Genomic DNA, 25,778 nt, shown 5'->3' on the forward strand with positions numbered 1-25,778 from the left:
AGAAGCTGCCATGGGACTTAGAGTGGTGATTTATTCTGCAGTATCCTCAAGACCAAACCCTCTGGCTCTCTGTGCAGCTCCTTCTCCAGGCACTTTCAGGGGATGCTGGAAGGAAAACATCTAACCCACTGTGCCTCTCTGCTGTCTGCAGCCAGGATAGCCCCTGGGAGAGCTGCAGATGAGAACAATCCCTGTTCCCCACTGCAGTTCTGCAAAGGTGCCTGGTCCAGCCTGTCCTGCTGCACCTGCCTTCCAAACCCTAGCACAGCCACTCCTTAAAATCTCAGCGCTACAAACGGGACCCCCAAGCCCTTCTGCTGCAACCCCAGTAGTGGGATAGGGCTTGGGACTTGCCATGCCAGAGAGAATGACATCCCAGCAGCAGGAATGATGAACTCCCAAAGGGCACAGGCATGGGCACATTCCCTCAGACCATCGCTAACTGCTCACATGAACATTGCTCAGCAGAAATGTGTAGACATGGATGAGAAGCAGTGTGAGACAGACTGGCATACTATTTGAAGAAGATATATTGCTTTCAACTTCCAGACTAATTCTGCTTATTTATAACGCAGTAAAGATAGATATTGCCACCCCTGATATCTGGAAGTGTTCAAGTTTCACTAAAAAAAACAAACCTGAATGTTATGCGGGAGATCTCTCTTTTCTGAAACTGTATCTCTAAATACCTCAGCTTGAAGGAGCAGAAGCATGGAGAACAGTGTTGCACCAGCCTGTATTCAAAGTGCTAAGGCAGGTGCAATACATGAGTGAGCTGTGAAGATTTTTTCCAAATTCAGAATGATGCCTGGCATCAGAAGTAAACAGAAATTAGAAGAAAAGAGCAAATGAACAGAAATGTATGCAACTAAGTTATCTCAGAGCTTAAATTCTCTGAAAAATCAAAACGATCTGAAAGTAATCTTGGTAGTGCCATTTCTTTGTATATGTCTATAGCCCATTTAGAGAAAGAAAGATATGTTTAATGCACTTACCACGTGTAGGAGGCTTCAGCCAATTTTGAAAAGATTAACTGCAGAAAAGTATTCCAGAAACAGATTAGTGCTGATCTTCAGGGTAAAAATGAAAGTTTGGAGAGAGGTTTTTATAAATGTATACAAGAATAAAAATGATCATTGACTATTTGGTAAATATCCGTGGACAATAAATCTAGTAAGCAGAGCTACTTAAAAAGGCTCTGAAGTGGAAAAGCCCCCTAGACATGAAATACAGCACAGGGGGGATCCAAAAGCTTCATTGATCACCCTTCAGAGGTGATGTCTTTTCCTGCCTCTTCAAAGACCCCTGACAGAGCACTTCAAATGCAAGTGACAATCCCTGAGGTGGTTTCTGAGGTGATGACAATGACTTTCTCATTCATATTTGATTCAGTTGCTCTTTTAAACATTATTACAATCTATGCATAATTTCCTTAAGACATTCAGATGCATATAAAACATTCAACTGTCCACAACCTACTATCTCCTGTAAATTTTTGTCTGGCCATTAGAATAGTAAGGGTTACATCACTAAATCAGTTCATCATTAAGCAAATATATGAATCAAATGAGATCTCAGTGCTTCAACAGTACCTGTACAGACTGTGGGAAATCCAGAGGAAAAGCTAATCTTCCTTGCAAAACCGATGGATCATTTGCACATTCATAGATGTGAACTTGTACTTTTAACCTGTGATCAGATATACTATTATCAGTCACAACTGTAGCCAACAATAAAAGTTCAATTTAGACCTTTTGTTTGCTTGTTCCTATAATATCTAAATTTTGTATGTTTTTTTCAGGTGATACTCTGGATTTTCCCAAAGGCTAAGGGATGTGCTAGTTCCTCTAACCAGGACACTCTGTTACAGAGTTGAAAACAAACTCAGTTACAGGGTTTCTGTCTTCCAGAATTATTAACACCAGGAATAACACAAGAGATCTGCAACTGATAATTTTAACGTGCCACAAGCTGGATAAGAACTCCAGGAATAATGCCTAAGCATCTCCATGCTTGAGGTGTATCTGGACTGTCAGCAGGTATGCTCCACAGTATATCCCTTGTTTGGGTTCTCTGGTTTTTCGCTTCTTTTCTAGTCCATTCATCTTTCCTTCCAATAGACACTGCAATGCACAGACAGCAAGATAGACAGGGATGGCCTGTACCCAAGTCCTGGGCTGAACATGCACTCAGGACAGTTTGGGATGTGGATGGTGATCTAGGAACTGGGAAGTACTCCCAGACATGGAAAAAGAAATTTTGAGTCAAGCTAAAAATAACACTTAGCATTTTTATTCCTTGCAGTGATGTCTTCACGTTATTTTAATCCAGTCTGAGAAATACACGCTCCTCATTGTCAGCTCATGGTAAAGTGAAGAAAGCAGCTTTATTTTTGGATGTGCAACATAATGTACAATGCTGAACATAATCTCTGATGTAGAACATTATGTACATTGTGCAGTACGTTCCAGGAGATGCTGTTTTTTTCCAAATCACCTGGAGCTTAAACACGGATCCGGATAATAGGCACATTCATTCAAAAATAATTTGAAGCTGTCTTTGCAACTCTAACAGTTCTGAATGCATTAGAAATCTGCAGCTGCAGCAAAGAAAGCCAGCAGGATGCCGGGTTACACCAACAAGGGTATCACCAGCAGAGATAAATTCACTGAACCACTCAGCACTTGTCAGACTACACCTGGAATACTGCGGTCAGTTGTGGTCCCCATACAGAAAAGATGTGGGTGGGCTGGAGAGGGTGCAGTGAAGGGCCACGAACATGATCAAAGAACTGGGAAGCCTGCTGTATGAGGAAAGGCTGAGAGAACTGGGTTTGTCCAGCCTCGAGAAGAGAAGGCTCAGAGGAGACCTTATCACCATCTTCCAGTATTTAAAGGATGGCTACGAAGAAGATGGAGACCCCTTTTTTTGAGGAGTCACAGGATAAAGACACTCCTGGGGCGATTCCGACTGGAGACAGGAGGAATTTTTCTCACAATGAGAACAATTGTCCACTGAAATAACCTCCTCAGGGAAGTGGTGGATTCCCCAATACTGGACACTGTTAACATTTGGCCAGATGGGGTGCTGGGACATTTTAGGTCTAGGTCATGCTTCACCTATAAATGTTGGACCATATGATCCTTAAGGTCCCTTCCAACCCGGTATTCTATGATCCTATTAAAAACAAACCCCGTATCTCTTGATTTGACACTGATTATGTTCCCTTTGTGATGTTAAAACTGAGCTCTGTAAAAGCAAAGTATTTTGGAGCCTGGCTAAACACAGAACGCTGTGTGCCTTACTGAGTGCTGAGGCCCTTGCAGAGGTTGCCCAGAGAAGCTGTGGCTGCCACACCCGTGGCAGTAAGGCCAGGTCGGACGGCGCTTGGAGCAACCTGCTCTAGTGGAAGGTGTCCCTGCCCGTGGCAGGGGTTGGAACTGGATGAGCTTTAAGGTCCCTTCCAGCCCAAACCAGCCTGGGGTTCTTTGATTCTTGCAGGTTCTTCCTGCGCGCTACAGTGCACTCCTGAGAGCAGTGCACGCCGCCGCGGTTTGACGATGAGTCCCTCTGCTTCACTTTACGGAAGTTGTTTAAAGCGAACAACGCGCTTTTGCTCGGCGAGAGCATCCTGCACTGCGCTGAGGCAGGGGGACACCGGAGGAGCTCCCAGCATAGCACGTATGAGCTCCACCTCCGGGTACGGACGGGACAGCAGAGCCCCGAACGCCGCCGGACACCCGCGCTGAGGGGCGAGCCCACGGCCACGCAAAGACGGGCAACCGCGCGGCGGCTGCGGGACGCGGCCCCGGCTCCACGAGAAGCGTGAGGCGCCCAGGGGCGGGGCGGCCGCGCAGAGCGAGCGCACCAGCTCCCACCGCGGCCCGCCGCTTCTGCGGTGCCGGAAGCAGCCCCTCCCCGTGCGGAAGTGACGGCTCGCGTCCGGCCCCTCGCTCTCTCCCTCCCTCCCTCCCGGTGGCGGCTCGGCAGCCGGGCGCGGCTCGCGGCGGCCCGAGGCGCGGCCGGGCGGGATCATGGCGGACGGCGTGGACCACATCGACATCTACGCCGATGTGGGCGAGGAATTCAACCAGGTACGGGCTGGTGCGGTGCGGCCCGGCCCGGTCCGGCTCCTCCCTCTCTCCCTTCCTTTTCCTTTCCCTCGCCCGCCTTCGCCGCCGCGCCGCCTGCAGGGCCCTCAGCGTGGAGGCCCGGTCGCTGCCGCCGCCATTGTTCGGCTGGCTCCGCCGCCGGGCTTTCCCGCCGCCGCCGGGTGCACGGATCTGCGCAGAGACGGGGCGGGGTAGGGGCAGGCCGCGCCTCAGGCCCGGCCTGGGGGCGCTATCGGGGCCCCGCTTGGCGGAGACCGCCGCCCCGCCGCCGCTGAGGAGAGGCTGTTGGCGGACAGTGCTAGGGAGGACGCGGTGCGCCGAGAGCGAGCGCCTTCCCCTCCTTCCTCCTTTCCTTCCTGCCCGCCGTCCTTTCTTCTCTCCCCTCTCAAGTGCCTTCGCAGGAGCGGCTCCACATCCCTTTCCCGGCCCGGGTCGGAGGAGGCCGCGGAAGAACGGGACCCTCCCGGGTGCGGTGGGGAGAGCAGCTCCTTCCCGGCGGCGGAGGGGAAGCACTGCCATTGTTCGCAGACGAATATAAAAGCCGACGAGCGGGAGCAGTTTCTCGGCCGCTTTTTGCGGGGGAGGCAGAACTAGTGCAGCTTAATTCCGCAGCACGGGGAAACTCTTTCTCCTGGTTTTGTTTTATTTCTTTTTTTCCCCTTTTATTCTCTCCTGGCCGTTAAAAAAGCCACGCAGCCCTTCTTTAGAGGACGGGCTTGTGTTCTTATGAGGAAGTATGGGTGAAATAAACACAACTTCTCTGGTTTACAGGCAGTCCGTTTGCCTAGTTCTCTTTTTACCCCTCACCTTTTCCGAAAAGCCGTGTGGCAGTTTTCCTGCCGAGCCCTAATGTTCATATCGGTTTTGTGTGCTATCTGCCGTGTTTGTGACTCCTGCGCTTCTCCAGGTTGTGTTGCCCCAGATTGCATTGTTTCTGTCCTAGAACATAAATAACCCAGAACAACTGCACTTTCACACATTTACTGGTTTTACCGTGTGATGCTCTATGCTTGTCTACCCCTCAGAGAACTGGAAAATAGGGAATAGGTTATGGAAGTCACAGTTAACTTGGATAGCAACTTATAACTATTTCGGGAAACTTTAATCCTTTAGATATTTATTGACGAAATAATTGAGAAGATTCAGTAATCTCGTAAAGGTATGATATAAAAGAATGCCATACCAGAGAGCAGGTGATGGAGAGGGCTCGTGTGTTCCTAGTTTGTCTGCAGGTGAAGGTGTCTCCCTTACAGTTGAAGACTAAATTTAAATAGGAGCGAACCTTAGAACAAATACCGTTTAGCATAAAAAGTGCATCCTTTCAGATTCTTTAATAACTTGGTTTTGTGTTTATCAGTCGCAAGTAAAAACACTGATAACAAACAGAGTTTTTCAGGGAAAAAAGTAAAACCCAAAACAAAACTAATTTGAATCTGGTAGTGTTTGTGCAAATTCATGTGCATGGAAGCCCTCAGAATAGGATTGTTCTATGCTGTAAGTATAGTGCAGACACTACCAGAACAAAAGTGATGGGATGATGCATTTTACTTGCATGGTCCTGGTCTGCTCAGGTTGTGGTTAAAATTGATAGTCCCTATAGCTATGCTGCAAGGAGGGATGATGGTACAGATGAAGACAGTCTTGTGATAATTTGGCTTAGCATATTCCAGCAGTCAGGAGACCAGTTATCTCTTTCTCACTTTATTGGCCCTAGTTGTTGTCCTGGTGGTGCTGTGGTTCTGCAGTCTGCTTTCTCAGTTTGTGAACCTTGTAAAATACAGGGTAGAAAAGCAAAAAGAGGCTAGTGCTCATTTCCCTCAGCTTGGCTTTGTATTTTGTTTGCCTTTTCCCTTTGCAAAAAACATTTGCTTTTTGTTCTTTTCCAAGTTGGTGGGGTTTTGTCTCTCGGTTTTTTTTTTCCCTCGTGTTGTTTTTTTTTTTTTTTTTTAACTTAATGTTATCTCAGGAACTGCATAGTTGAAGTATTATTACTTTAAAATAGAAAGTTTTACTGGGAACGATTGACAGCTCTGTATTTTCCCATTCCCTTCTGTCAAGTAGGAATGAAGACTAGTTGTTACTGTCTACAGTGTTACTACCTCTAATTCTAACATCATTGTGGTGGGTCCTCTAGAAGCTTCTATTTGTGAATTTCTGAATTTGAAGCTGGCAGCTTCAACTGATAAGACAGGGAATGGTTCTGCATATCTGTGGATGGGTGAAGATGACAGCTGAGGAAATGCTGTAGGGAAAAAGTGATTTGCATTATTAATTTGTTTATATAATGGACATTTTATGAAACACCATATTTGTAAGGAAAAGTTGCCTTATGTAAAACAATAAGGTGTTGTTTTTTGATTGTGTTGTGCTACCACACAAGTTAATTTGATGTAACAATATTTGTTGAAGTTGTACTATAGGAACCTTTTCCACTAGTTTTGCAAATAGCATTGACTAAAAAATACACTGTATTTTTGTAGCTCTTCTGGGTGCAATATAACTGTATTTATATCCAAGCAGGGATGAAACTTTTGTTTTCATCTGTAGTAAATGAGTCATTTAGGACTTGTGACTGAATGAGCTTTTTTTGGTTGTTTTGTCTTGTTCTGGGACTCAAGGATGAGTACCTTGAGGCCCTTCTGGGATTGTCCTAATGCCTTTTTCCAGGAGTAAGAAGGGAAGGATGTTCTGCTTGATTAGTGCTAAATGAACCACAGGTTATAAGGCTGAAATAAAGACCACAGAGCCATGGTTTTACAAGCTGGCTAAGATGCATGAAAACTGAGAACTGTCTTGGGTTGTATTTAGTGTTGGTTGGAGTGACCTGACTGATTTCAAGTCAAATCTTTTTACTGAAAATGTGGTTTTTTTTCTTATTCCATCTAGAGCTCATCAAAACTGTGTCTGTCAGTGTTGCCTCTCACTCTTTCATTAACTTACTGTTCATCATATTTTTTGTCCTTAGGCTTACAGCTTTGCTCAACTTAGCTCTTACCAGTTGTATTTATTTTTTTAAATTGTGCTTTCCTCTCCCCGCTCCCTCCCAAGAACTTGGTTGAGTAATTTTCCATTTCGTTGTTCTAAGCTGTCTTCCACATCCAGTGGTCTTTAATATGTATTTGAAGCCTTGTTTTGAGACAAGAGTCTCATCAATCTAATACTTTCTGCATACATTGCTTGTTACCTGTAAGAAATAGGTATTGCATGGCATATTTTACCTTGAGCATCTCCCTACATGTTACACATCTTGCTCTTCAGGAAGGAGATCTATGCTGCACATGAGACCTCTATTATCTGCATAGAAATGGCTGAGGCTGGCATTCTTTTGATGGCAGAAGGCAGCAGTAAGGGGCACTTTAGCAAATATTAGGGGGTGGTTTTGTACACAAAATGCTAGACTATCGGTGCATGGTACTGAGATGATGAGTGCATGAGGCCACCTTGATTCTGACTCAAGGTTGCCTGCAACTTTGTCCAGCAAACTGGGTTACTTTCCGGTGGTCATGGAGGTGTGATTGTGCATTGTCACGTTCCCTGCTGCACCTATCGGAGTTGTTAGGTGGTTTGGTTTTTTGGTTTTGGGTTTGGTTTTTGTTTTTTTTTTAAACACCAACCCTGGACTTATTGTACATATTACATATAAGTATAAAAATCCTGACCAAGCTGAGGAAACAAAACAATTTAAGGATCTCTTATTTTAATGCTGTGAGGAAAGTGTTTGCTTTGTTTATACTATAACAAGTATACTTGCATAGTTGTGGATGTGTCTAAACATGCGTTTAGTGTTCCCTTGATATTTAAACGCTAACAAATTAGAAATTAAAGAGTTCTAACTTTGTATTTTGTGACTGGATAATAAAAGCAATTTAGATAGAGCAAGCAGCTAAGAGGCTAATTACCTGGAAACCTTTGTGGCGACAGAACCTTAGGAACATGTTAGTTACTCTCTTGAGTTCTTGTCTGTAACAGAGAGGAAAATATTTTTATTTTTGTGTAATAAATAACAGAAGCTAGCATTTAGTAGCCACATAAATCAGGCTAGTAAAACACGTCTTTATATCAGCAAGAAGGGTGCCTTGTGGAAGGGAGTGGACACATTGTAGTACAATACATTTCTACTTGGAAGGGCAGAGCTGTCCTGGTCATAAAAAACCATAAGCTGGCAGACCTGTGTGTTATAAAATGTATGTGCAGCACCTTACTATGTATGTATATGGTCATTTCTGTTGACCTGCTCAACGGGGCAAGGGGAAGAGATAACCTTTTTATGTTTGCAAATACCAAATTACAGAGGAATCTTGAAACCATCTCACCTGCTGTTTCTTGGCTTTGTTCTAATGCAAACAGCACTGTTGCCTATATTTAATTTATACTTTTGACTACTTGTGAATTTTCAGTTACTCTGTTTGACAAGGGAGTGTGCGCCAGTTGTAGAGCTGCGAGCATGTGCGTCTGTAGAGTAGATGTGAATCTTGTGGTCTAACAGACTTGTCCACCGTGGTGGATGTTTCTGCCACAGGCAGTGTGCTATTTTAGAAACATCAAACAACTGCTGTTCTGTTAAGGTTCCAGTTTGTGTGGTCAGACAGCTGATCGAGACCAGGAAGAATTTTGCTTATCTCTTTAACTTATTTTTCAGGACCTGCTCTTACTTTTTTAAAGTGAGGATGTTAACATGTGTTTAGAGTTTTTGAGCACAAACATTGTAACTCGAATGAAAAAAGTGCTAAGGGAGAAGCTGTTTAATTAGCTTTTTCGAGTGTTTTGGGTTTTCTTTTTTCCCAGAAAAAATAAGTATTTTTTAAATTTAAAAATGTAAATTTTATTTACATCACTGGATGTTATGTCTTTTTGAAGGTGTAATTTAGAGTTTAACTCTTACATTGAACAGAGCTATGCAGAAAAAGCAGGTCTCAGATGTATATACAGTTAAAAGAAATTTTATTGCTGGGGGAAAGCTGTTTTCAAAACAGCATTTGTGAAGGGAGTGACCAGTTCTCTGCAGGAGAGGAGTCTGGCTGTTAAGTTCCAAAAGTAAGTAATACTTTCAGTTTGTCCCTTCTGGACATGACTGTGGTGTTACGTGTTTTTATTGCATTTATATTTGAATGTTGCAAACCACTGCAAACAGTAATTAAGACAAAATACTGAGGAAGGGCTGAGTAACTACAAGTGTAACAGCTAGTTTGACATAAATCTTTGAGAGCGTATCTTTTAAGTACCCTTTTTATTCAGACAGTCATACGTAGTAGCACAGAATGTGGAATTTCAGTCTTGATTTTTCCAGAGCAAATGATCTAGTATTTTAGATGGTGGTCTAGTTGAAATGTGGGCTCTGGAAATGCATTGCTGGGGGCCAGAATAATGATGCTAGCTTTGTTTTTTAGCATGTTTATCTGCAAGATTGTGAATGACTATAATTGAGCAGAAATAATGTCTCCTCATGCTTCATGGTTTTCTCTTAACTGAGGAAGTTGGAAGAAATCAAAAACAATTCATGGTACAGGCAAAGCATTTGTCAAAATAGCTGAGACCAGAGAAGTAACACTTCCTGTATTCTTTTTCTTGTTCTTCTAAAACTAGGAAAGAAGGATGTGTGTAGGTAAATTTCCGTGGTACACGTATGAAAGAGAAAGGGTTGTTGACTCTTGTGTAACAGCCATTGAGGCACCTCCTCTTCCCTCTACACTTGCTGACTCATCATTCTTAATCGTCTAACCACACACCTTGTTGATAGACTTGTCACCAAAATGGAATTCAGTCAGTTACCAAAGCAGCACAATGTAAGAAGAGATTATGGGGAACAACGTTGGGTTTTCTGTTGTCATTTTTGATTTAAGTCACTGATGCTATCAGGCACTTCATGCCCACCAAAAATTGTATGCAGAGTGTGCTGCCCTAATAATTCTTTCCCTCCTTTGATGATGACCAGAAAGCTGATGTGATAGAAACTTGGTATGATTCAGAGGAGTTTCTTGCACTAGGGAAGTGCCGCAGAGCAGTGGACTGCTCCGGTATTTTGGCAATGCTGACCTCAGCCTTCTCAGGGAGATAGGTTAGTGTACATCTGCTGAAAGACTGGTGACTGCCTGTTTGGATCTGTCTACCAAGACTATAAATCCTACTTCCCTGAAGTCATCACCGATACACACAGATGACTAGAATTGCTGCATGTTTAGCAGAGGGTTTCCTTAATTGTTTTGTGATCTCATCCTTAATCTTGCTGTAAGATGTCGTGTTTAGGCCTGTCCAAGGCAGTATTTTGAGCCTAATTTCATTAGATGTGATGATAGGAGGAATCAAACTGAGATGGAGAACTGGGCAGACTAGGTGAAAACAAGAAACCCTTATTTAATTTAATGATGATAAAATTGAGAAAGATAATTTCTGTTGAGTTTTAGAGTGTATTGGGACAGTACAATTTACTGTAGATCAAATCTGCTTGATTGACATTTCCAAAACTTAGCTAATCTGGTTTTTTGGTTTGTTTATTTTAGTGATGCTCTGTATGAGTAACAGTGGTAATGTTTTCATGTTTAAGAAAGCTGATCATCTGATGATGGTTGTGGCTATTTTAGGTTTTTAACCAGGATTGCTAGCTTTGCAGCCTGTTTTTTGTGGAATAAAACTTGATTCACTCTAGTCACCATATTTGGTACCTTGAACTATTTAGGATGCTTGTGTGGGTTTCTAGATACAGATTCACAAGATAGCAGGTGCTGACGTTATCTCTGCTATCAGGACCTGTTGAGGTGGTTGCTGTTCTGGATCAGGGCGGAAGAATCCAGGAACCCTCTGCAGGCTTTTGAAACCCAGATTTTGCATGTTGCAAAGCAACCTGTAAAAGTAAATATAAAAGCTGAAGGTTAACTTTAAACACTGTAAGACTCTCCTATGCTTTGTCGGACCATTCTTGTTCACCAAGGAGGTATTGCCTTCCTGTCAGCAGACATTTAGATAGTGCTACTCCCTCTCACAGATTGAGCTGTTTGGTAGAACAAGTGGTTGCTAGCATAGTAAAAAAGGATAGCAGCATCCTGTTGTGGAATTGAACACCATTGAATATGATGAGTGACAGTACAGAAGATGAAAAATGGCAAATATCAAAATAAACTTATTTTAAAATAGTTTCTTAATGCAAATATGCAGCACCTAGCTTCATTTATAGTTGAAATTGACCCCACTGATTAAGGTTACATTGTGTTTTTTAAAAAAAGGTTTTTGTGTGTTCCTTTTGTGAAGGAGATTATTATTGTTTACAGTCAACATGTTTTGTCCTTTGAATTGTGATGGCAATACAGCTGTGTCTGCAATAAAAGTAATACGGCTTGGTAGTACCACATCAGCAAATTGATGCAGCTGGGGCTCAGGCCCCTCCATCTACCTAAGGGAGAAGGGAGCGATTTACTCCAAAACCTCATGATGTTTTTCTGAACTAAAATATTCCAGAGGCAGCTGTGATGCTGTAAAATAGTCCCCCTGGAGCCCATGAATAAGTAAATGATTAATAAACACAAACCCTTGGGTTTATTAAATTCAATGAAACAAAATAGAATTCTGCCCTTGTCTGCCCCTATGTGAATGAGGAGATAAAGATCAAGTTAGGAATGCAGTAGAAGTCTCAAAGGTAGAATGTTGTGTTTGTCAGTAGTGCTCCTCTAGAAGCACGGTCTGTTCACAACCAAATGTTTTGATGGAAAAAAAATTGCTTGAAAGCAGATGTTAGCCTCTCATTTTGTGTGTTGCTCGCTGTCCCGGTTTGGGCTGGCATAGTTAATTTCTTCCCAGTAGCTAGTACAGTGCTGTGTTTTGGCTTTAGTCTGAGAATAGTTCTGATAACACCAGTGTTTTAGTTGTTGCTAAGTGGCATTTATTCTGATAAAGGACTTTTCAGTCTCATCCTCTGCCAGTGAGGAGGGGCACAAGAAGCCAGAGGGAGCAGAGCCAGGACACCTGACCCAAACTAGGCAAAGGGGTACATCATGCCCAGTACATAAACTGGGGGAAGTTACCCAGGAGGGACTGATTGCCGCTCAGGGAAGGGCTGGGCATCAGTCAGCAGTAGGTGAACAATTGCATTGTACATCACTTTTGTTTATTGGGTTTTATTCCTCTGTCTTTTTTTGTTATCTTCCTTTCAATTATTATAGTTATCATCATCATTATTACTGTGTTTTATTTCAGTTGTTAAACTGTTGTTATCTCAACCCACAGGTTTTATCTTTTGCTGATCCTCCTCCCCATCCCATCAGGGTGAGGAGAGTGAGCATGTGGCTGTGTAGTGCTTAGTTGCTTACTGGGAATAACCATGAGAGTTCTTCTTGATGCCCAGCTTGGGCCAATGAAGGGTTGAGATAATGACAGGTCTGATCAGAGCTTGCTAAAACGATTTGTTACAAGCATTCACTGTATTGGTTTAATAGTTACTGGTCACAATGTTGATTTATTTGCTCTCAAAGTAGTTGTGCTTGTTCTCAGAGTTGTGTTCTGTAGCACCTTACTTGCAGTATATTCCCTGTTTTGCTGTGTATCACCTCTGGGAGCTGGGCTGAGGCTATCATTTTGTGGTACTTTGGAACACTGGCTTACAATATGATAGAATTGCTGGTTATGAAGCTAATCTGGTATTTGTACTCAGCACTGCCATTACCTCTGTACTTCAGAAGCCATCTGTTGGAAACTATTAATAATGACACCTGTAAACTTTTCTCCTTGGAGAGCCAACCTGTGAGGAGACATCTTTCCCTTCTTCTCCATTCTGATTACAACAGCATTTGGGAATTCTGAAAATGTTGAATATCCTTGGGGTGTTGAAACCAGAATGGTCCTACTGAAAGTAGAGGGTAGGGAAGCCAAGCAGTTGGGATCACTTCCTAGGGAAAGGGCATTGATAAGGTGACTGGGAAAGAGACACAAGTCCTCATACTCTGGAGGTGATTCCTGTCAAGTGTGAAGGAAAGGTATCCCTGTAAGGAAGATGTTATAAGTCACCCAGGCAAGTGGGCCACCATGGAGAGAGGTATCTGGTACCTATGGGAATTAGCTGTGTTACATATGATTTATTACGACCTCAACAGCACACAGTCACCCATCACTCCAGATGAACTCCAGTGCATGGAACCTGTGTGGTGGAAATTTGTACAGAGTGTGTTGGGGTCCCAACAGCTGAATGACTTGGAGACCAAAATCAGCCTGACTGGGAATGAGCAGGAAGAGCATCCCCACTGTGACTGGCCCAGAGGCTCTGTGCATCCTTGGCATAGAGGATATTTTGAGGACATAAAAGGGTACTGGTGGGCTTTCAGTATAGCTACTTTGGAGATGGAGCTAAATAAGCAGCTGTCCACCTTGCCTGGTCTCTCAGAGGACCCTTCTGTTAGGGGGTTGCTGAGGGCTGAAGAACAGCCTGTGATGGCTGATACCACAGCAGTGCACTGGTGGCAACCAACAGAGACTCCCTGATTCCCATCCATAAGTTGATTTGTGAGCTGGAGAGCCATGGAGTGGTCAGTGGGATCTGCTCACCCTTTAATAGCCCCATAGAGAATGCACATTCCAAAGTACAGTTTTATAGTAAGCCCTTTCTGTCAAGTGACCTGGAAGAAGGATTTCATATGGGGCCCTGAGCAACAACAAGCCTTTGAACGAATTAGATGGGAGATAGTTCATGCAGTAGCCTTTGAGCCAGTCTGGGCCAGGCAAGATGTGAAAAATGTGCTTTGCACCACAGCTGGGGAGAATGGTCCTACCTGGAGCCTCTGGCAGAAAGCTCCAGGGGAGACTTCAGGTCGACCCCTCGGCTTTTGTAGTCGGGGATACAGAGGATCTGAGGCCAGCTGTACCACGACTTTTCGAAAAAGAGATACTGGCAGCCTATGAAGGGGTTTGAGCTGCTTTGGAAGTGATTGGCACTGAAGCACAGCTTCTCCTGGCACCCCAGTTGCCCATTCTGGGCTGGATGTTTAAAGGCAGGGTTTCCTCTACACGTCATGCAACCGATGCTACATGGAGTAAGTGGGCTGCACTAATTACACAATGAGCTCAAATAGGAAATCCCAGTCATCCAGTAATTCTAGAAGTCATCACGGACTGGCCAGAGCACAAAGATTTTTGAATGTCACCAGAGGAGAAGGTGATGCATGCTGAAGAGGTTCCACCGTATAATAAACTGTCAGAAAGTGAAAAGCAATATGCCTTGTTTACTGATGGGTCCTGCTGTATTGTGGGAGAACACTGGAGATGGAAGGCGGCTGTATGTTCTCAACAAGACACAGAAGCTACTGAAGGAGGCAAGCCAAGTCAGTTTGCCAAGGTGAAGGCCATCCAGCTGGCCTTGGACGTTGCTGAACAAGGAAAGAGGCCGGTAGTTTATACTGACTCGTGGATGGTGGCAAATGCCCTGTGGGGGTGGTTGCAGCAATGGAAGCGGAGCAACTGGCAACACAGAGGTAAACCCATCTGGGCTGCTGCACTGTGGCAAGATATCGCTGCCTGGGTACAGAACCTGGTGGTGAAGGTACATCATGTAGATGCACATGTACCCAAGAGTCGGGCCACTGAGGAACACTAGAACAACCAACAGGTGGATCAGGCTGCTAAGACTGAGGTGGCTCAAATGGATTTAGATTGGCAACATAAGGGTGAATAATATTTGGCCTGGTGGTCCCATGACACTTCGGGCCATCAGGGCAGAGCTGCCACATTAGATGGGCTTGTGATTGAGGGGTGGGCTTAACAATGGACACTATTGCCTAGGTTATTCATGAGTGTGAAACTTGATGCAGTTAAGCAAGCCAATCAGTTAAAACCTCTTTGTTATGGAGGACGATGGCTGAAGCACAGATATGGGGAGGCCTGTCAGATTGACTGTATCACACTCCCACCAACCTACCAAGGCAAGTGCCATGTGCTTACCATGGTGGAAGCAACCACTGGATGGCTGAAAACATATGCTGTGCCTCACGCCACTGCCCGGAACACTGTCCTGCGCCTTGAGAAACCAGTCTTGGGGTTACATGGTACCCCAGAAAAAATTGAGTCAGACAATGGGACTTATATCAGAAACAACCTCATTGACTTGGGCCAAAGAGCATGGCATTGAGTGGGTATCATGCACCAGCCTCTGGGAAGAAGAATGATACAAAGGACTGTTAAAAACTACACTGAGAGCAGTGGGGGTGGGACCTTCAAACATTGGGATACACATTTAGCAAAAGCCAGCTGATTAGTCAACACTAGAGGATCTGCCGATTGGCCTGGTCTGGCCCAGTTAAAACTTTAACGTAATGTAGAAGGGGACAAAGTTCATGTAGCCCATATATAAAATACGCTAGAGAAAACAGTTGGATTGTTCCTGACTTAGGCAGAGGCAAACCCGCCTGTGGCATTGCTTTTGCTCAAGGACCTGGGTGCATTTGATGAATAATGTGGGAGGATGGGAAGTCCAATGACTGCCTTGAGCAGACTTGATTTTGGTTGAGAATAGCCAGTGAATTAAATTGCATGATGTTAATTGCTATATATCATGTATGAATTATGTTAATAGCACTGTGTATCGTCACTTCTGTGATGGCTCTATGCCATATCAATGGTATTACAATAAAAGTCACCAGATTAATAAAGAATGAGCTGTGGTACCAGACATGGGCAGTGGTGGTAGAACCAGAACTGGCTTCAACATGCAGCAGTACACCACCACACACCATCTTTCATGACCTGAAAGACTGCTCTGATGGAGCCCAAAGCCATGGACTAAATGAATGCAACAGACATTTTATAGGGATGCCCCATTGACTAGGGGACTGATATCTGTGTGTACCTGTCAAAAGACAGGAACAGTGATGGTGGTTAACTGGGATGCATTGGAAAGTGTAGGGCCTGGGCATGAGACAAATGAGAGAGAGAGGGATGGATACTGTCTTGGTTTTGGCTGGGATAGAGTTAATTTTGTTCCTAGTAGCTGGTACAGTGCTGTGTTTTGGTTTTACTCCAAGAATAATGGATTTCTGTTTATATTACAAGGGCTGAGGTACTGTAATGCAAAACAGTGGCCAGAAGTACTTTTAGGATTTTGGTGGTTTGGGATTTTTTCCTCCTGTCAGTTTAGAATATGATAGAAGTCATGAGAATTTTATATACTTTAATGTGAATGAAACCAGGGATTAGCTTTTCAGCAGGGATGTTACGTAGGTGTTGGATCAGCCTTACCATGTCTGTGGAACATGGCAGCTATCACAGCATTTTGTTTCATGCAAGTTTCAAGAGGTTTAATGTTAAACATAATTAGGGTGTCTTTTTGTGTTTTAGGAAGCTGAATATGGTGGTCATGATCAAATTGATCTGTATGATGATGTAATTTCTCCATCTGCAAATAATGGAGATGCTCCAGAAGATCGTGATTACATGGATTCTCTCCCACCATCTGTTGGGGATGATGTAGGTAAAGGAGCTGCACCAAATGTTGTCTATACATATACTGGAAAGAGAATTGCCTTGTACATTGGAAATCTTACTTGGGTAAGTAGCTTATTACTACTTATGTGTAGCCAGGAATTTTTAAATTATGCACATAATTCTTTGTAAATATTTTTGGCTTTAAAATTGGTTTATATGCAATGCTGAGCATACAGCAAAGCAGGTAGGCAAAAGGAAAAACACAACAAAACCCCCTGAAATGCAGTGAGTCTGACTGGAGCTGTCTTGATGTCTCAAAATCAAGGAAACCTTCAGTACAGACAAAATTTAAAGTTTCCTCTTGCGTTTTAAGTGTTAACGAAGGGTTATTTGTGCTACTGTCTTAAGGTTTTCAGAAAACTGACTGGAAGAGGAAAACAAGCTTAAACTGTGAAATACTTTATGCCTGCAGATACTTTAAGGCTACTGAACAAACTCAAATTACAGTGAACTCTTCCTGCAGGTTTTAGTTTAAAAAGGAGCTGGAAGGTTCTCTGGGATTTTCTTGAAATTACTTTCCCTATTTTCCCAGGGCCACTTTCCACTTACCTTTTTGCCAGGCAGTGCCTCTTGCAACAAAACTATTTTCAGGTATGTGCCTTGAGGCTTATTTCTCCTAGGAGTTGCAGATGTGGGATAACTCACTGAACAGCAGTTGCCCTTGAAACACTTAATTTTGCTAGCACTGAAGTATTTTAAACTCAATTGCAGTTAAACAAACAAAGTGCAAGAGCTGGTCAGTAGCTGAATTAAGGGAAGTTGATATCCGGTTCTTCCAGATCCACACTTGCAAAATTCTAATTCAATATTTTTTGCCTTCTGATTGATTTCTTACTGGTGCTAGACTTGAAAAAAAAATAGCTTATGGGTGCTGAGGTGTTTGGGTTTTTTTATTAATCATTGCAGGATCTTAATTTCAGGAACTAATAGGTAAGTAAAGCAGCAATTGACTTAACAGTTATACCATTCTGAAATGAATGGCAACTGTAAAAAGCACATGAATTAGCTGAACTCACCCAAGTCAAGTGTCATGGTTTGTAAAGCAGGTCGGCCAGTGTTCAGCAGTTTGTGCCCATTATTCATTATTTGGCTTCACAAATGAAGTTATCCACAAAGTGCATTTATCTACTTCAGTGTTGCTGTCGTGTTTTTTATTTGCATTTAGCTCTAAACAAATTTAATTTGCTGAGTTTTTAAAGGAAGCCTTGATTTGAGTGACGTCAGATAAGTAGTTCAGAATCTTTAAAGCCTACTTTGCACTTCCCATTTGAAATTTAGAGAAGTGTTAGGAGTTACCTAAGTAGGAAGAAAACAGTAAGTGTTAGTGTCATTGTGTATCTTTGGATGAGTGAAATTGTTAAATGTTACATAGTCATTAATAGGAAGTTACATCAAGTAGGTTTGGTTAAGTGGAAGCAGTTATTTCTAAGTGTAGTTTTTGTTTAGTTTGCCTTCTTTTGTCTGTAAATCCTGCTGATTTTGTGCACGTAATATGTAGGTCACTAAACTTTCAGTAGTCAAAGCTCTCATAAAGAGCACCCGGTTAATACGGTGTTTTTAATTGACATTTGTGTGGAAATAATAGAATCGGGGAGGAAAAATGGATTGGGTGTGGAAAAAGTAAGTTATTGGGATAGTCCGGTTTAAGACGTATTCTCAGAAAAATTACTTGAATCCAAATCCAATTTTTTGGGGCATACTGTAACTGGTATACTATGTGGAGGGAGTGATACAGTATACCATATGGGCAAGTGTGTATATCTTTTAGATTAATTTTCTGAGAATTGTAATGTACAAATGACTGCTTGCCAAAAGTCAGAAAACTTTGACAACTTGAATAAAGTATTCCTCTTGACCAACTTCACACACCCAGAAGAATCCATGGAAAACTTAGCTGTCCTTTTCCTGGTGTTTTAGATAAACTTTTATAACTGAATATTAAAAATCTCTTTCAGTGGACGACAGATGAAGACCTGACTGAAGCCGTTCATTCACTGGGGGTGAATGATATTTTAGAGATAAAATTTTTTGAAAACCGTGCTAATGGCCAGTCTAAAGGGTAAGAACTCCTCATTTGTTTGTTCTGCAAATGACCTGAAGTTTGGGAGGATAGAACGGGGGAAAAGAGTTTTCATAACTGTCAGTAAGGGAACTGATAATCTTTCTTGATGTGCAGCAGTGAATGTGTATATTGTTTCATACTCATGAGTTAAATGTCAAGCATAAATTTTTATGATGGCATTGTGTGTCTCATTAGTTTGTGAGTTGTGTCTTTTTGGCTGTCTTCATTAAGACTGTTCTAGATTTCAGTTTGTGTGATGGTGAGGTGATACTTCCCCCAGCTGCCATTATTAAATCCTTTTTGACATCTTTATTTTCCATTAACTGTTGCAAGTGAGTCCTTGAGCCCATTTTTTCACTGGCAACCTAGTCTTTGCATAAATGTGCCTTCTCTCTCCTTAGCAGTAATGAGAACACACTAAATGCTTAATAATAACTTGGTCATATGAGTTGTTGTGATATATTTTGATCTGTCTTGTACTTTTGGTGGTTCTTATGTCCTAGAATGAGTTATTTGTTCTGAAAACTGGAGTACAACCTATGGGACAATTTCTATATCTAGTTTTCAAGTTTTGTTCTTTTTCATTTACTGTGTGTAACCTTTTTCATGAGGCCTCAAGATATCCAGGAAATGGAAAGAGTGTGGTTTAACTTTTTTTTTTCTCCTCCTTCCTTTCAGGTTTGCCCTTGTGGGTGTGGGATCGGAAGCATCCTCCAAAAAGTTGATGGATTTGTTGCCTAAAAGAGAATTGCATGGGCAGAATCCTGTTGTAACTCCATGTAATAAACAATTTCTGAGTCAGTTTGAAATGCAGTCAAGGAAAAGTAAGCCTTTCTTATGTGTTGTCTTGAAAAAGCTGTTTATTCCAAAAGTAGCATGGCAGTTTTTCCTCTCAGCTTGTGATAACTTCTACAGTTTAAAATAGCTATAAAGTGTTTACAGTCCTGGTGAATGAGTTTGTATCTTTGCTTAAAGATGATCCCCTGAAATAAAAGTGAATTTAAAAAACTAAACAAAAACCCAAAGCCAAACCACCCAACCAAACAAAACGCCAAAACAAAACACTTAATACACTGAAGAGCTACTGATGTGGCAAGAGATAGCACTCTCTGACAGAAGGTTGCAGCTTTGTCAGACTCTTGTGTTGGAGTCGGAGAAGCTTTCTCAGTTTCTTGTGAATGTAATCTTAAAAAAAACTAACAAAGAAAAGAAAAACACAGAAGCACTTAGAAATTTAACATTTGTGGACAAACTGGACTAAATTCTGATGTCTGGATGAGCGGTGCTTATGACAGAATGGAGAAAAGGGATTCTGTGTTGTGCTCTCCTCTAGCAACTTGTCTTGTTGCTCCCAGCCCTAATTGTTTGTGGCCTTGGGCTGTGTTAGAGGAAGTACTGACAGTCTCCCCAGGTGCCATTTCATTAGTATGGGGCATAGTGGATCACTGCCATATTTTGGCAAAGCACTTATTCCTCCCCAAATGCTTTGGATTTGGGTACCAAGGAAGAAGTTGGGGCGCCTAAGGTCACGCTTTATAGCATAAAACTTTGGGTCAAGTGTTGAAAAGCTTTCACCTATTTTGATTTATGTAGTTACACTTTTGCCTTTCCACTGCAGCCACACAGTCTGGCCAGATGTCTGGGGAAGGTAAAGCTGGTCCCCCAGGAGGAAGCTCACGTGCAGCATTTCCACCTAGTAACAGAGGGCGAGGCCGTTTTCCGGGTGCCATTCCAGGTGGAGACAGATTCCCTGGACCAGCAGGGCCAGGGGGGCCCCCACCACCTTTCCCAGGTAAAATAATTCATATGTAGAGTTTGTTTCATTTGTGTTTTCTTGTATTAGTGCAGCATACTTGGGAAATTAAAAAGATCAAGACAGTTAAGTAGTGTGCTGTAATCAGTGATCAGAGCTGGACTGTAGGATTTGACAATATTTCTCTGATATTCAAACAAGTTGTATTTCCTAAATTTGATAGCAATATAATAACATTTTCTAGAAACTGTCTTTATAATGTGTCAATATATATACTTTTAAACTATGAAAAAAACCCAGATCAATCCTGTTGGCAAGCAGACTTGCTATTAGCTCCGTGTAGTGCAGATTTGCTACATGGGGTGAGTATGCCTGTGTTGCAGAGTGTAAAGTAACTTTTCCTTACGCATTACAAGTTTGCACGCCATCAGAAATTCAGCTTTGATTCGTGCCCAGTGACAGGTTAGTTGGCACTTTGAATACAACAGATTTGGAGGGGAAGTGTTTGCGTTTAGTCAGGTATCTAATATGGCAGAACAGTTAGGCTTGTGTTGCAGTGAACTTCTTATTTCAGCTTAAGTCGTTTTAATAAATGTCATTCAGTAGTAGATTGCTTACTAACAATTGAACAACCACTAATGAAGACCTGAAAGTAGGTTTGAATACTGCATTTACCTTATCTTCTCCAATATAGCTTTTCCCAAATTTTTAATATATGTTGTATCTTATGCCCCATATAAAAGACTAGCTGCAGGCGTAAGTAGGATGCAATGTTTTCTTCTTCTTGTAAGATTTTGGGGGTGTTGCTAACAATAGCAGGTGATTATGTGACTGGGGAGGTGAGTTGTCAGTTTTCAAGTTAATGTTGTTCTCTTCAGATATTGACAGTCAAGCAGCTGTTAAAAATTTCTAAGCTACTGGACCCAAAGTGGGACTGTGCATGTCTTGCGTGAGCTGCAGATTATTTAGTGAGGGGCATTTCTGGTGTTTTGTTTTTTAGGAATAGAAAAAAAGGGCCAGAACTTTAATTATTTCACTGTCTTTATTTGTATTTATTAACTTTATTTCTCTATTTTTTTTTTTTTTTATTTTAGCTGGACAAACTCCCCCACGTCCACCTCTAGGTCCTCCTGGCCCACCAGGCCCACCAGGTCCCCCACCTCCTGGTCAGGTCCTCCCACCTCCATTAGCTGGACCTCCTAATCGTGGTGACCGTCCACCACCACCAGTTCTGTTTCCAGGACAGCCTTTTGGTCAGCCTCCACTTGGGCCACTTCCTCCAGGCCCTCCACCACCAGTTCCAGGCTATGGGCCACCACCAGGTCCGCCACCACCTCAGCAGGGTCCACCTCCACCTCCGGGTCCGTTTCCCCCTCGTCCACCTGGCCCTCTTGGGCCACCCCTGACTCTTGCTCCTCCTCCTCATCTGCCTGGGCCACCTCCAGGTGCTCCACCACCTGCACCACATGTGAATCCAGCTTTCTTCCCCCCACCTGCCAATAGTGGCATACCTACTTCAGACAGCCGTGGCCCACCTCCAACAGATCCGTATGGCCGACCTCCACCATATGACAGAGGTGACTATGGGCCACCTGGAAGGTGAGTGCTTTCGGTGTAATGTGCTTGATAGCAGATTTTATTCCTCTTGTAGGAAGCACTTTCGCTTTTAATGCAGATATTAGAAATAATGAAAAATAGGTCTGGAAGGATCCAGACAGTCTTCTCATTCGCCCTTTTTCACTGAAATATCTCTCACGCATTTGTAGTAGTAAGAAAATTTTGAAATGCAGCATCAGTAATCACTTTTACTTTTCAGCTCTGAACTGTTTGTTTTCACTGTTGTATTTGGCAGCATAATCATTCCATGTGTTCTATGTGTAAACTTATATCGCTTCTTACGCAGCAGCTTCTGGCTGTGCTTCTGTCTTAAATTTCTGACTTGCAGCTTTATCATCGTGCTTTTCAGGCTGTCTGTTTAGAATGCTCTGGAGTTCTCCTTTTTGATTATGTGCATATGTTGAGTACAGTGCCATACCAAACTCATACCATTCCCATCTTTCATCAGCTCTGCTTGCCCCTTTTTTATTTTGGGATTCAATTCAAAGTTAGTCTTTGTCTCAAAATCCAGGTGTGAATTTACGGCAAGACTTACTTTCCTGTCAAGACGCTTCTGCTTATTTGGTGCAATCATGCTGTGTTTGTAGCCGTGGCTTTTCCTATCGTTAATCTTGTCTGGGATGGAGTTCTTGAGTCTCTATTGACTTGACTTGTCAAATTTTTTACATCTTGTTTGAAACATCTTTTTCATCTGTCCTTTTAAACATCTCTGCCTTGCTGCTGTTTCTTGATTTTCACCATATTTGTATTTGTCACAGAAAATTTTGGGATAAATTGTAAGAAAGACACTTTTTGCAAAGTTATATTTGGTTTTTTGAGGTGTGATTATACTGCTAGCATGAGAAACTTCTCTTGCTTAAAATGTTTTCTGCAAAGACACTTTGTTTTGATTCTTCTTTTATCACAAAGTTTTAAAACCCCCATGCATCTGTACATCCTATGTTCAAACAAAGTATAGAAGATCAAGCATTTGGCTTAATTGCCTGAAATATTAAAAAATGTGGTGTTGATTGTTTTTTGATGGACAGAAATCAAGGTTGTCTACAGTTTGTAGAATGTCTGGGGAGGGAAGGAGTGGGAATAGGACAGTATAACTTACTGTCCAGTATTTTTCATTAATAATGTTAAAACTATAATCCATAACTATTTAAATTGTCATTAATTATATATCATAGGCGTTTCACTGGAAATAACATGTCCATAAGAGAAAAATTACATATTCCATTCTATGGGAGGCACACGAAAAATAATACTCAAAACTCAGGGAGGTATGAATTTTTAGACATTTCCTCTTATGCTAAACTGGCTATAGGATCTTGTTCCACTTCTTGCAATTAAGAGGATAGCATTGCTTATTATTCTGCATTTTCTCTCTACCAGAAGGACTAACACTGTTCTAGAAATACCAGGCAGTGGGGCAGTTTACCAGTCTCAACATTTGTTTCTAACACGTCTCCAAATTCTTCTATATGATACCCAGACTGGCTAATGGGACACTGCAAAACTTTTGGGAAAGTTTTTGTATAGGTTACCTTCTGTTACTGTGGAAACCCTATACAGGTAGCTAATGATTAAAGTAAAAAAAAAAAAGTGTAATGGGTACAAGGATTCTGCTTCATTGCTTCCTCCTTACTGTGACCGGTTTGGAGATCAAATTGGAGCACCTTGAACTTGACCAGAAATAAAACCCTAAAATAAGTTGTAAAATGTTGAAGTATCATTCAGAAAATTGAATGTTCTAAAGATACTATAGACTACATTTGCTTTTCTTAAGTTACAGCATTCTGGTCTTAGTTAAGATCTGGAAAACAGGATCATATAGTTCTAATTCAGTATTGTTATACAAATGATCTCTACTTTTGCTCAAAGTTGCATTGCCTATGTACATGTATTTCCACATCTATTCAATTGGGATAATACCTGTTTTCATACCGTCAAGGATTTTATGGAAATTATAAGTATTTGTAAAGCACAATATTGAGTGCTGCTGAATATTTAAAATAGATGGGATGAACAAGAATAAGTCTGCTTATACAGCAATGTCTGAATTGTTTACTTTTTTATTTTACTTTGGTTTTAATTTTTTAGCTTTCAGGATGTTTTACTGTAACATGTTCCTTAACAAAAACAGAAATCAAAACCAAACCCAGATCCTGCTTTCTTTTCTGTTTGTCACTTTGCTTGAAGTTGCAAACTTGGATTGTTAAAACTGCAGTGATGTCTTGTAAAGTTTGTGGGGGTTTTGGTGGTTCCTGTTTTTAACCTTTAAAATATTAATTTTATTGCTTGCAGAGAAATGGATGCTGCAAGGACACCTCTAAGTGAAGCAGAATTTGAAGAAATCATGAATAGAAATAGGGCAATCTCAAGCAGTGCCATTTCGAGAGCTGTATCAGATGCCAGTGCTGGTTAGTAAAAGTTGATCAGTGTGTTTGCTACCCAACTGGAAAGAGTTTATGGTTTCTCTGTTGGAAACTGGCAGCCCTGAAACCACACTTTCCTAAAGGAGGCTGAATCTAGATACAAGCTATGACTGATTTTGTACTGCGATCCAGATAGTTTCTGAGAATGCCTTCTGAGTACCGATCTGGACAGTATCCTAATACTTGGTTCTACAGTAAATTATCTGGCTGGCTGTTGAAGAGAAGAGATTTAAAATGGTAATACTATTACAGATAAAATTCATTGGTTTAATTTGCACCATCTTCTGATCATGATCTTCTGTCATTTTCAGGGGACTATGGAAGTGCTATAGAGACCTTGGTAACTGCAATTTCCTTAATTAAACAGTCCAAAGTATCTGCCGATGATCGCTGTAAAGTACTTATTAGCTCTCTTCAGGACTGCCTTCATGGAATTGAGTCCAAGTCTTATGGTTCTGGATCCAGGTAAAACTTTCCTCTTCCATCTGCCCAGACTTAAAGAATGGCGGGTGAAGTGCAGGACTAGTTCACAGAGAAGAAATTAAGTCTTGTACAAAGCTTAGTGATTTGCTGAGTTGCTCAAGAAATGTGCAAGAACCAAACAGGGGTTTCCCCAAACTTAGATGCCTTTTCATTAACCCTCTTTTCAAAATTGTTCTGACTAGCTTAAACTTAACTCTTAGTTTTATTTGGTATCCTTTTCTACATGGTACTCTTGCAATTTGTAAACTTCAGAATTGAATTGTCCTTTATCAAGTAAGAGGCCCAGTGCATAATTTCTATTACAATTTGCTATTGAAAATTAAGATTGAGGATATTTGATTCCAGTTTTCATTTTGCCTAAAACTAATTTTCTCCATATTTGTCACAGTAGGAATACACTTGCGGGGGAAAAAAGCTGAGCAGAATAATTTTTGCCTGTGGTCCTTTGTCAGTCTAAAAATCTAGAGTAGGTAGATTTCAAATTGGTGTTCTCTTCTATCTAGTGTAAATAAGACATAGGTATTTCTTTAAAAACAACACCCCTTTCGGTGTTAAGACAAACACTAAGGTTCTGTTTCATTAGGATAGTGTAGCTGTAGTGTAGTTGGCTTTGAATATTAAAGATGCAGAGACAGCTGGTTTTGGCACGTACTTTCAGTACACAGATTAGCAGCCATGTCGTAGTGATCATTTGAGGTATGGTGTGTTCCCCCAGCTGATTTCAGCCCTCTCATCCTCCATTCTGGCGATGTGCTTTTTTAGTGGCTCTGCACCATGCTATCTCTGAGTTCTCAGTCACCTCTTTTTATATCATCTTTCATGTTACATAGAGAAACATATCAGCATCACAGTGAGCAGATGCTTCTCTTGTATCC

General features: G+C 41.9%; 1 protein-coding gene across 4 annotated transcripts in view; it reads left to right on the top strand.

Moving 5' to 3' along the window:
* The first annotated feature begins 3,931 nt into the window (after window positions 1-3,931).
* Window positions 3,932-25,778, top strand: part of CPSF6 (cleavage and polyadenylation specific factor 6) — a 31,719-nt gene continuing 9,872 nt past the window's right edge. Inside the window, exons 1-9 of one of the 4 annotated variants that reach the window (XM_065668704.1) lie at window positions 3,932-4,094; window positions 16,419-16,628; window positions 18,521-18,624; window positions 19,306-19,451; window positions 20,246-20,419; window positions 21,475-21,979; window positions 23,173-23,265; window positions 24,290-24,405; window positions 24,732-24,885. In XM_065668704.1, the coding sequence (XP_065524776.1) occupies window positions 4,035-4,094; window positions 16,419-16,628; window positions 18,521-18,624; window positions 19,306-19,451; window positions 20,246-20,419; window positions 21,475-21,979; window positions 23,173-23,265; window positions 24,290-24,405; window positions 24,732-24,885 (1,562 nt within the window). In that variant the 5' untranslated portion in view covers window positions 3,932-4,034. The remainder of the gene's footprint in view (window positions 4,095-16,418; window positions 16,629-18,520; window positions 18,625-19,305; window positions 19,452-20,245; window positions 20,420-21,474; window positions 21,980-23,172; window positions 23,266-24,289; window positions 24,406-24,731; window positions 24,886-25,778) is intronic. The other 3 variants (XM_065668712.1, XM_065668720.1, XM_065668730.1) reach the window with 3 other exon arrangements.

This window comes from Lathamus discolor, chromosome 1, assembly GCF_037157495.1.
Source record: "Lathamus discolor isolate bLatDis1 chromosome 1, bLatDis1.hap1, whole genome shotgun sequence".
NCBI classification, from domain to species: domain Eukaryota; kingdom Metazoa; phylum Chordata; class Aves; order Psittaciformes; family Psittacidae; genus Lathamus; species Lathamus discolor.